The sequence below is a fragment of the Stegastes partitus genome, unplaced genomic scaffold (assembly GCF_000690725.1).
Source record: "Stegastes partitus isolate 25-593 unplaced genomic scaffold, Stegastes_partitus-1.0.2 Scaffold439, whole genome shotgun sequence".
NCBI lineage: Eukaryota > Metazoa > Chordata > Actinopteri > Pomacentridae > Stegastes > Stegastes partitus.
This window is the reverse complement of record NW_007578170.1, coordinates 543,143-554,785: the sequence shown is the minus strand read 5'-3', so window position 1 is coordinate 554,785 and position 11,643 is coordinate 543,143. Positions and strand designations below refer to the sequence as shown.

The 11,643-nt window shown below is 42.8% G+C and overlaps 1 protein-coding gene across 2 annotated transcripts in view; it reads right to left on the bottom strand.

Moving 5' to 3' along the window:
- Positions 1 to 9,532, bottom strand: part of gpatch2 (G patch domain containing 2) — a 12,468-nt gene extending 2,936 nt beyond the window's left edge. The window contains exons 1-9 of one of the 2 annotated variants that reach the window (XM_008286174.1): positions 9,394 to 9,532; positions 6,879 to 7,122; positions 6,049 to 6,599; positions 5,439 to 5,503; positions 5,125 to 5,322; positions 3,557 to 3,677; positions 3,033 to 3,072; positions 2,859 to 2,923; positions 1,369 to 1,457 (exon numbers count right to left, since the gene is read on the bottom strand). In XM_008286174.1, the coding sequence (XP_008284396.1) occupies positions 1,369 to 1,457; positions 2,859 to 2,923; positions 3,033 to 3,072; positions 3,557 to 3,677; positions 5,125 to 5,322; positions 5,439 to 5,503; positions 6,049 to 6,599; positions 6,879 to 7,122; positions 9,394 to 9,443 (1,423 nt within the window). In that variant the 5' untranslated portion in view covers positions 9,444 to 9,532. The remainder of the gene's footprint in view (positions 1 to 1,368; positions 1,458 to 2,858; positions 2,924 to 3,032; positions 3,073 to 3,556; positions 3,678 to 5,124; positions 5,323 to 5,438; positions 5,504 to 6,048; positions 6,600 to 6,878; positions 7,123 to 9,393) is intronic. The other variant, XM_008286175.1, reaches the window with a different exon arrangement.
- Positions 9,533 to 11,643: the final 2,111 nt, after the last annotated feature.

Genomic DNA, 11,643 nt, shown 5'->3' with positions numbered 1-11,643 from the left:
TGGTGGAACATCTTTCTACGGCTCAGCTGAGTTGAGCAGGAATTAAACTTCTGGCAGACTGTATTGGATTTTACATTTACACCATTTTTTGGTAGATTCTTTTGGTAATTTAACAAAACAAGAAAAATGTGTAAAATAGCAGTAAAATTTAAAAAGAATTAAATCTTTTTTTCAGTCCATATCTCCTATTTTTTCTTTCAAATAACAGCAAACATCTGCATAATAATAAGATTTGTTTATTTAAATACAATAAAAAATCTATTTAATTAACGGTCGAACATAAAAAATGATTTACAGCTGTTATTTGTAATTTAACAGAAAAAAAATCTGTAGAGTTTTTTGACAGTTATTCAATATTTTAGTTAATGTTTAAATTAAAAAGGGTTTTTTTCTATGATGTAGATTTTATCTGTAATTTAAAGAAACAAGAAAAATCTGGGCAATAACAGTAAAAGTATTTTTTCATATACGTTATTTTTTCCTTTCAAATAACAGCAAAAATCTGCACAATAATTATATTTGTTGCTGATTTTTTTTAAAAAAAAGAAATAAATAAAGGGAATTTATTGCTCAAACGTCTAAAAAAAATGAATTAATATTTGGACAGATTATTGATGTGGACAAAATTGACCTTTTTTTAAAATGTAATTTAGGACTTTTTTTCTATGATTTCGCAGCTATTATGTGAAATTTAACAGAAAATGTAAAATCTGTAGAGTGACAGAGTTTGTAGAGGCTGTAAAACCATCAACAGTTAAACATCTACAGCATGTGGAGCTTCACTCTTTGTCTTTGATGCTCTATCTAGAGAAATGGAGCCAGAACATTTGAAAATAAGATGGAACTGTATTTATCCCGAGAGAAACTCTGGTGCCAGATATTGAGCTGAAAAGCTCCATGACTCCGCTGTAGACACAGTTTTCAGGTACAAAAAGGGACAAAGCTTCACTCCAGCTACATCATAAAGAGACTGCGGTCTCACGGCATTAGGCTTTGCTCTCCTGCCCTTCCTCCTCCAAAAGCACCGGAGGTAAGGAGTGTTTTTGGCGGGAGGCTGTGATCCACAAGTGTAACTGGCTAAGAGCTAATCCAGCATGAGCCAGCTGAGCGCCGTCCAACAACGCTTAGGAGGAAAACGGGTTAGCAGCTAAAGCAGGCTTTAATAAAGAGAGAGGATGAGCCTCCACCTTCTTCCCTTTTCACTAAATGTGCAGTAAAAGCCCCACATTTCCTCCCGGCCCCCCGGAGCCTCCATGTGCCAGACGGACGGCCGAGATCACGCCGAGCTCGACCCAGAGCCAGAAAGACGGCAAAAAGGTGAAAAGCGGCAGATGGCGTGTGAGGAGCAGCAAAGGTGTGGATGAATACCTGAGGGGGCGGTGGAGCCGAGGGGGGCAGCTTTCCGCCGTCGCTTCACGTCTCCCGTGCAGAGAGAGCCGAGGTGTCCGCTGGTCTGTCTGCAGAAACAGGACCAGCGTTAGTCGGACGTCAAACAGAAACGATGAACAGCACGACTAGACATGACGTACAAGCAGGTACGAAGGAAAGTCAGACATTTACATCCCCAAACCAGCCAGAAACTCGTCTCTACGACGCCAATCAGTCTGGAAAATGAACCAAACCTCAGCTTAAAATGGAGATATTCAATCAAAACCACTGTGTTCTACATCTCTTATTAAAAATTTGACAAAAATAAACCATTTCCTCCAACCAGATTGTGTAAAAAGCTAAAAATTCTGCTCTCCTCGGTGCAGCTGTGAAGCCACGACCCACTGAGCCGTGACCAACAGTCACATCACAAAAAAAATCAGAGAGTTTTCAAGTTAAACTGTAAGAAAAAAATTTTAGAATTCTGTATTTTTTTAACAATCCCTGAGCAAACCATGTGTTTCGTGCTCTTCCAGTTGGGAAAACGTACCAAAAATAAGCTTAAAAATTATTAGATTTCATCATTATCACCTTATTTGACACGTTGTTTTAAAAAAATCTAAAATAAACCGCTTCCTCCAAACCAGATCCTGTAATAAACAAAATATCTCAGAGTGTTCAGATGAAACGCAGGTTGTTTTTTGGCATTCTGACTTTGTTGTAGAGCAAATAAACGCATCTCTGAGTTCTGTCTCTTCCTTCTTCATGTTGTTCTGTTTCCACAGAGCTGCAGGACTTCATGAACCCACAGTGAAGAAAAACGTGACAGGAAATAAACAAACGTCTACTTGGAGTTTTTCTGGGTTTGATGAACAACCAGAGAGGGTCAAAATTAAAGCCCGACCACATGAAACACCTTTAAACCGGTTTGAAATCTGAATAATTGTTCACTCCTGACTACAGAGAAACTGCTGGGACACCTGTTTCATGAGACAGGTGCAGAAATCAGGGACGGACACATCAGAAAGTTCCTCCAGCGCACAGCTGAACTTGGAAATAAAACATTTACTCACAATGTTTCTAGCAGGAGTCTCTCTGAAAACGAGTATTTGTGCTACAATAATTTTAATATCCTCGTATATAGAGTGTATACACCTCACCTCTTGTGTTTTCTTGCTTTCTTACCATCACTTTGCTGCAGATTTTTCCCTTGTGGGACAAATAAAAAAACACTTTCTTGCTAGAGGTGTTGTTCTAGCTGAGCTCTCTCTCCTTCTTCTTTGTTTCTATACAGCTGCAGGACTTTTACGTTGCGGTGAAAAATGAACCCACAGCGAAGAAAAATGAGTCAAGAGTGAACAAAAACAAACACCCAGAAGCTGATGCTGCTGCTGTGAGTTCAGAGGTTAAATGTGGTGAGACTAGCCGTGGAGTCAATGAGACAGGTGATGGATTACAGGTGTTCTAATGATTTTTTTTCTCTCTCTCACCTGCTCGCCGTTTTAACCGAGCAGCTCCTCCGATGTCCTCGGTCGGTTCGAGGGTCCCAGTGCAGCTGAAAAGGCACAAAGAGCCAAAGTTAACGTGTGAAGCGCTGAGCAAGTCGTTCCTGCAGTAAAGGTGATAAAGCGCATCCTAAAAGGACATAACGGGATGTTCCTCACCTGTCCGTGTTCCCTCCTGGAGCCGGAGCTGAACCAAGGCCTGGTGGAGAAACAACAGAGTGATTAGGACCCGTAACTCCCAGCGTGGCAGCTTTCCAGACTCCTATTCATCATCGTGTCGGACCGAAGTCCCGCTCCACAGAAACTTTTACAGACTTTATCTGGCTGCTTACGTTTGGACTGCAGGAACAAAGGAGCGGTTTAATACTTTTAATTGATCTGCAGCACTCGGCGGCGAATCGATATCGCTGCCAAATGGACTCTCTGGCTGCTGTTCTGTTTGTCTACAGTCGGATAAAATCATCTGTACAGCGTCTGCTGTGATCTACGGTCGGGTTTTATTTGCTTGTATGCCGTGTTCAAGGCAATTTGCAGCGATTTTAAAGTTGATTTTCGACCTGAGCGGCTTCTTTTTTTTCCATCTCGACCGTCTTGGATGGAAGAAAGTCCAACGTTGCAGCTAAATAAAAGAAGGACGAGCAAGAATTCACACAAAACACAGCCAAGCAGCGGTTAAAACTCACTCGTGGGCGTCCTGGCTCTGGCGGCCCAGTCTCTCGCTGAAGCCTTGACCCGAGCTTCCCTGCAGCCCCGCGTCGGATCCCTGCTGGTTTCCATGGAGACGACTCAACCTGGCCTGGAAGCCTGACGAAGTTCATCAGCAATTAAATTCAACGCACGATGGTTAGAATTCAGGTCTGTAGAGTTCAGATCGAGCGATTATCAGGAGTAAAGTTCTGCATCAACAGGATTAATCCATTATTTTGGCGGCGGGGGGAACAGATTGCCTGTGGACACCCCCGCGTTTTTAGAACTTTGGACTAGTCCAACCTGAGGCAGACTTAATCGAACGTTTCCTCGACATCGCGTCAAAGAAGTCGTCAGTGTGGCTTCATTTAGTTCAAAAAGTCGAGTGTAAACTTTGCAAGCAGCAGTTTGTGAGTCACAGCTCAACAACCAACATGTACGTCATCTAAAAACAGTGTTAATATTTCAGTATATTAGGTAGTGAAATGTCCTTTTTGTGCAATTTTCAAAAATAAAGTTAAGGTTTGACAAATCAGACCGTGTGTCTTAAAGAGTCTTCAGCCTCTGTGGGATCATCTAAGTTAAATATGATCCATTTAGGTCCAGGTTTAATGAGATTTAGATGCAGCAAACGCAGTAAAATGTCACTTTTGTGCATTTTCACAAATCAGACGCTGTGTTTAATAAAGTCTTCAGCCTCTGAGGGAGAATCGAGTTCAGATCTGACCCATTTAAATCAGAGTTTAATGTGGTTTAGATGTTTAAAAAGCAGGTTATTGTCTATTTTTTTTGGCATTTTCACAAACACAATAAAGGTTTTACAAATTTGAAAGTGGATTTAAGTCTCAGGCGATTACCTGAAGTGTCAGAAAAATAAAGTGAAGAGTCGCTCTGTGCTGCAAATTAAATCTCTTCTTATTCTTCCCTGAACTGCTGAGCGTCTTCAGCGTCTTCACTTCAGTATGAATTAATCAATTTAAATGATTTAATAAACTGCAAGTGCAAGCTTTTGAAGTTGATTTTGAATTAATTTAGGATAATGAGACCCACTGAGGGTGCACTGTGGAACGTTTAGTTCATCTACAGATAAACAAGATGCTGATTATTTTTCCCTCAATCGACTGGGTGATGATTAGCAGTGATGTCACTTCATTAAGATACCGAGCCAACGTTTCCCAACAAAACCCGGAAAGGATTTTCTAAAACCAACGAGATGTGAGGAGTAGAAAAGCAGCTTCATGGGAGATTATCTTATCCTGCTACATCCAAAAGCCTCAGAAAACAGTTTTATTTTGATCATTATTTCATTAACATGATGCTAAATGCTGCTCTTGGTTTGTGTGAAGTGTTCGCCTCCTAGTGGTCGGGCGTGAGATTACAACAACACTGTAACATTCATGTGACGGTGCATTTTTCCTGAGCTCCCTCATACTGTGTATTTTATATATATCTACATGTTACATCATCTAAAACATATTACTACACATATAATTATTCATATTTAACATCTATTAGAAGCAGCACTTCATTATCAGGGTGTCCAAGCTTCTAAAAGCCAGCTGACCTCTCTGTGCTCCGGGACTCATGAGTGGAAAAGACCCGGTGAGAATGCTGTTGAAGACCGGGTCGGCCAGGTCCAGCTCCTCTGATCCGGTCTCCCTCTCCCACCAGGGGACCACTCCTGCTATCCCACAGGCCCCACCGGGTGCTGAACCGGAGCCCGGCTCGCCCTCGTAGAACCAGTCGCTCTGCTCGTCGTCTCCTGGAGGAAACAACGACAGAAGATGTGATTATTGTTATCATCAGGCCTGCAGATGAACAGAGGTCACATCAATCGTCTGTGTGTGTTTCTGATCAGTCGGACCAATAACTACGGACCTTGTCTCCCCTCGTCGTTGGTGTAGAGGCCTCCGTCGCTGCTGTTACTGACGCTGCTGGTCTCACTAGAGGAAAAAAAAGGAAAATAAAGCAAAGAGTTTAAACACATTTCATTCAAAAAATGCTCAAAAAGAACAACTGGCTGCCTCACAAACATCACGGGCTGAGTAGTAAAAAGGTATTTCTGGTGCTAGTGGTGAAATAACACTGGAGCTTCAGCATGAGGGGACGTATTTCCTCCCATATTCACATCGATATCGATATTCCCCCCATAACACAAGTCCACAGTGAGGAAAAATGAGACAGGATTAAATAAACCTGCCTTTTGCTTGGAGCTCAGTGGTGAAGAAGTTAACGCCTTGTTCTTCTAAAAACACATTTTTAATCTAATCATAGGAGCCAAAGGTCTCAAACTGCACATGTTGTCTAAATAAAAGCAGCTACAAGAGAACATCTGCCTAAAACAACAGACAGAACAAGCAGAGCTCATGTCTGAGATCCGGTTCTTCTTCTTCTTACCTGTTTCCTACTCTCTCATAAAAACTGAACACAGCAGCAGAAGCAGAGGAACGTCTGGACTCACGGCATAAAAAGAAAGTCAAACACTAACCACCTGTCACTCATGTCCTCATCCGAGCCCTTCGGCTCCTCCAGCTCCATCTTGTCCTTGGAGCCTTCCATGGGGGAGGAGACGGGGTCTTCGCTCTCCACCACCACCCCTTCATCTGCAGCCTCCAGCCCCAGTCTGTGGGAGGCCAGCTTCCTCTTCTTCACCCGGTTCTTCCCTCCTCCAGACCCCAGCAGCCCCCCTCCACACAACTCCATGGGACCCCTGCCCTCGCTCGGACCCAGTCTGTGCGGCCGCCCGCCCACCCGGGCTTTGGGTACCGGCGGCGGCCCCAGCATGGTGGAGGAGGGAGGTTCTGGTTCTGCGGGCGGGTCGACGGCCATACGTTTGACTTTACGTCGCCGTCTGAGGCTGCGAGTTCCCTCCGCTGACCCGAGCACGCCCAGGTCGTCCGGCCACAGCGGCCTCTTGCTCCGGCCGATCTCAGCCGTGTGGGGGTTTCGGCGTTTGGGTCCGAGCTGTTCGTCCGAGTCGCTGTTATCGCGGGCATGGCTGTTGGCAGCAGAGACGCCTCCGGTACTGGCACGGTAGTCCTGCAACAGATGTCAGTGTGGTGAATACCAGACTGGGAGGCTAAATTAAGAAACTCAAGTGTGTCAGTTGTGACAAAAGCAGAGTGAGGCTGAACCGATGCAGCAACGGAAACTCAATCTGATTTATTTAAAAAAACAAAATACTATTCATCAGCTACAGTAGAACAAATCTAAAGCTGCCAGTGAAACAGGAAAACATCAAGAGCACTACAGAGGCTAGCACACCATCCTCCCCTCTCTCTACCAGAAAAATCAGACTGACAGATTCGCCCGGCTCACCTTATGCTCCTCCACGCTGGACTCTGAGCCCTCGCTGAGGTGCCCGGTCTCCCACGGCGGATGCGGGTTGTCGGAGCGCCGCTTCCTGCCCCTCCGTTTCCGAGCCTGCCTCTTCAGCAGACAGCCCACCGCCAGAGCGTGGTCCCCTCCATCGCCGAAACCACCGCGAGCTGCCTGCTCTGAGCTCTCCTCCAGCGCTGACACCAGGTCGTGGACCAGCTCGTCCATCGTCCGGCGAAAGTGCCTGAAATGGTGGAAAAAGAGGGAAGATACTGTTAACGTATTCAATTACAGACCTGGACCCTGACGCACATGAGACTTTAAGCATTTAATTATAGGACTGGACACATTAAAAGCAGCGTTTGATTTGTTATTTCCTGAGCAGCCTTCTGAGGCCTGGCTAATAAACTGCCAAAAATGAAAGTTATCTCCTGTCATATCCCTTGATAATGGAGCCCCTTTATCCTCTGTCACTCTCTCTGTTGGCTTTCATGCAGGTCCCCAGGCGTACTAGTCTGAAGCCTCTGGTCACCCACATCCACAGACCTCCTCTGGTGGAGGGTGGAGCCAGCAGAAACCAGTGGCTTCCCTTGTGAGATGGACTTCATGATCTAAAAACACCCACAACACGGTCTCACAACACCTCCAGCTCCGATAGCCTGGTCCGAGGGCTGACTGACTTGACATGGGGGACCACAGTGGTCGGTGTTGGGCCCTTGTCTGGTGACATCCAGCTGAGGTTAACCACCAGGAACATTAACCTCAACCTGGCTGCAACAGCTTCGCCCTGGTTTCCCTGCATGTGGTACTGGATTTGACTTGTTCTCTTCATTTAACAGGACTTTATCCTTGTTTACTTGTGTGTTACCATTAAAACTATCACCTGTGGAACTTGTGGCTAAAACTGTAAAGAGTTGGAATTTAGATTAAACCTTCATTCTGTGTTTTTTTGTTGTTGTTGAAAAGGGCTCATTAAAACGACCAATATCGACTGAACTGAAGCATTGTATATAGTAGATGTTTCAGCTACATCCCCTAAGTCTGCTCTCACATCACCAACTATCACACGCTGAGGATGCATGTTGGTCATTTTGCTAACAAGGAGCATAACATCCTCCCTCATATTCCTGCTGGTTATAGGCATTAATAACACTTTTATCTGGCCAACATCATTGTGTATGACAAATATAAGCTAATGGGATGCTAATCAGCTCAGTGCAAAGTTTGTACTCTTCAATCTGCTGGTTCGAAAATCAACAAGAAAACAGGACTTCAGCACTATTTATCAAAACCAAGCCAAATCAATGCGCCACGACTCTGCTGACATGCTAACATCGTTAGATAAGCTAGCAGTGAACTCAGTGACACTACAGTCAGATGATAGAACACATATTACCTAATATTCTAATGTTTTCGTCGAGTAAACTTAGAGCCAAAACAGAATGAAATCACTGCTGAAAATTTACTGTAATAAATCCGATCTAAGACTCGGATATGATTAGCAAACTCTCCTTAAATATAAAACATCGCTTCTCCGCTTTAGTTAGCAACTTTGGCTCTGTATGCTAATGTTTTCTTGCTAATTAGCAGGCAGGTTTAAGTTAGATGATTGCACACAAATCAGATAATATTCTATGCTTTTGTCGAGAGAAGTTAGAGTCAACACAGAATGAAGTCACTGCTAAAACTGACTGTAATAAATCCAATCTAAGACGTTGATATCATTAGCAAACCTACCTTAAATTGAAAACGTCGCTTCTCCGCTTCAGTTAGCAACTTTGCCTCTGTATGCTAATGTTTTCTTGTTAGTTAGCAGGCTAGTTTACGTTAGATGGCTGCACACAAATTATATAATTTTTTGCTGTTTTGTCGAGAGAGGTTAGAGAAAATGCAGTCTGAATTCAGTCACTTCTAAAACTGACTGTAATAAATCCATTCTACGATGCGAAAATCATTAGCAAACTCTCCTTAAACTAAAAACATCCTTTCTCCGCTTTAGTTAGCAACTTTGGCTCTGTATGCTAATGTTTTCTTGCTAGTTAGCAGGCTAGTTTAAGTTGGATGGTTGCACGCAAATGACTCAATATTCCAATGTTTTGTCGACAGACGGTAGAGCCAACACAGACTAAAGTCACTGCTAAAAGTTACTGTAATCATTTCAACCTAAGACTCGGATATCATTAGCAAACCGTCCTCAAACTGTAAACATCGCTCCTCCGCTTCAGCTAGCAACTTTAGCGTCGTATGCTAATGTTTTCTTGCAAATTAACAGGCTAGTTTAAGTTAGCATCTTTGAAGACAGTCAACTATCGATAACTAGCGGCACTGGCAGAGTTAACTTGAGGTTAGTTGGAACGACTGTCGCAGAGAAATTAGCAGACAACCAACCGTGTGATACCGAGAGGAGCCGAGCTGCTCTGCTAGCCCGTTAGCACGGCTAGCTTCGGCTCCGTTAAGCGGCTGAGAGGACGTGAACAATCCGCTACGTGTGTGTGTGATTTCGAACACCACCTACCAGCCAGTTCCCGTTTTGCCGATGGTTTTTAGATTAGCTGCACGGAACATTAAAGCCACCCGGTACCGGATACCCTCAGCCAGAAACAACGGACACACAGCGACACTCTGCAGACAGCATTCTGACACAAAAGCTAACGATCGGCTAGCTTGGGATCAATAAGCCACCAGAGGAGGGGACCGTGAAGGCAGCAGGAGGCGCCGCGGTGCGTTCAGGGGCTACAAGGAAATGTAAACGTTTAGCATGAAAACACAGAAACACACGGGCGTGGATTTTGTTTTGGGGGTAATACGTTAATCAGGATGTGTTGGGGTCCTCCTCCAGGAAAGGTTGAGCATCCAAAACTTAATTTCCTGCATTCTGGTAAGTTTGTGCCTTTTTTTCTGCATCAGTTTATGTGGAAACGTCTTTATTTACGTGAAGGAAAACACAAAACTCAGCCAGAATGTTTGAGTATTAAGCACCTCAAACATTTTGCATGACTCTCAAATATTGCAGGTGAAGCTCTTGAGCAGCTGAGTTTAAAGAATTGTGGAAATAAATGGTACAACGATTAAATGACTGAATAAAAGTGTCCTAAATAATACAGTTAATCCAAAATTAGCTAAAAAATGTTCAAAAATGATTTAGAAAAGGAATCAAAGTTTGCACAGAAGGATTTAGACTCTTCTGAAGGTTCAAAGCTGTTGAAAAGGACTCAAAATTGTCCAAACTGTCTCCAGTTTTTATTAAAAATGGCTTAAATAATGTCCAGAATTGCTCAAAACGAGTCCAAATCAGTTAAATTGATTTGAAACGGTCCAAAATGGCATTAAACGTGTTCTAAGTGCCTTAAAACTGTCCTAAAAGAACCCAAAATGATTGAATATGGGTTAAAATTGTGATCAAAATGACTCAAAAATTCAAATTTAATGTTCTACGACACTTGTCTGCAACATTCAAATCCAGTTACTCGAGTTGAGCAATTAAAATTCAAATATAAATGATTCAGATTTAATTTCTTGTGGCTCATATTTGTGCCTTTACTGAGTACTCAAATTATTGTTGGATGTTTTAAAGAATAATTTTGCCTGTCTGGTAAAATGTTGAATAAAGGTAACAAAACACTTCCATCAATTAATTCATTTTTATAAATATACTCCAGCTCTGTGCTTTAGTGCAATTACAAGTTACATGTGCTTAATTTAAGTATTTTATTGTTGTGCTTCCATTGCTCTGCACATTTAGAGGCAAATATTTAATTCTTACTTATCAGATTCCAGCGGCACATGTTTCTGTTCATGCTCAAGGCCCTTAGCTTATTTTAGTATTTTTATGGAGTGAAAACAGATTCCTGTCATTTATAAATGCCTAAATGAGCTCTAAAGTCCAATGGGTACAGCAGTGATGTGTTTAGATTGTGTGTAATATTCAGTTTAATGTCCAGTAATTTATTATTATGTGTAAAACTCAATTTCTTTTGCAATATTTCTTTACGGTGAATGTGCAATATTCATATTATCATGTCAGTATAAAGTCCAGTATTATTTATTATATACTTATCTTTATTTTCAGGATTATATTGTCCTTTTATCTTATCACTTTTCTATTTAGTTTTTATAATTTATTTTTCTGAGCAATATCGTGCAACAGAATTTCCTTTCCTGGCTGAACAAAGCTGCATCTTGTCTTTTAGGTCAGAGTTTAAGTGCCGCCCTTGAACGCAGCCCCTGGCTCTAACCCACAGCTGTGTTTCCTGTGCTGAACACTGGGTGGCGCTGCGGTCTGAAGCTGAATGAGCTGTTTGCACTCAGCGGCCTGTCAGATGTAAATTAAAGGTCGCAGCAGTGATGTCAGATTAATTTCAGGGTCACTGGGAGACTCTGTGGACTGCAGCGGGCGACAGCTGCTGGTCGTCTGAACGTCAGCGAACACAACACGGGTCGACACCGACACCAGCAAACAGGTGTCTCCGGTTCTGTATTAACTAATGACAGATTTGCACCTTGACAACACTGTGAGGCATCTGAATCCATTAGCCGAGACACGGTCTGAAGTCTGAGGCGCTGCTCTGCTGCAAAATACAGAAATCTGAAGAAATGTTCAGAACTCAGAGTTAAACCACAGAATTAAACTTTGATCCAGCTTCAACTGACAAATGTAAAGAATTTATTAATGTGAAGGAAACCAGGTGACAATTCAAAATAGAATTAAATATAATGCGTTACGCCCCTCAGACAGTCTGCATTACTTTAAGATATCTTATATCTT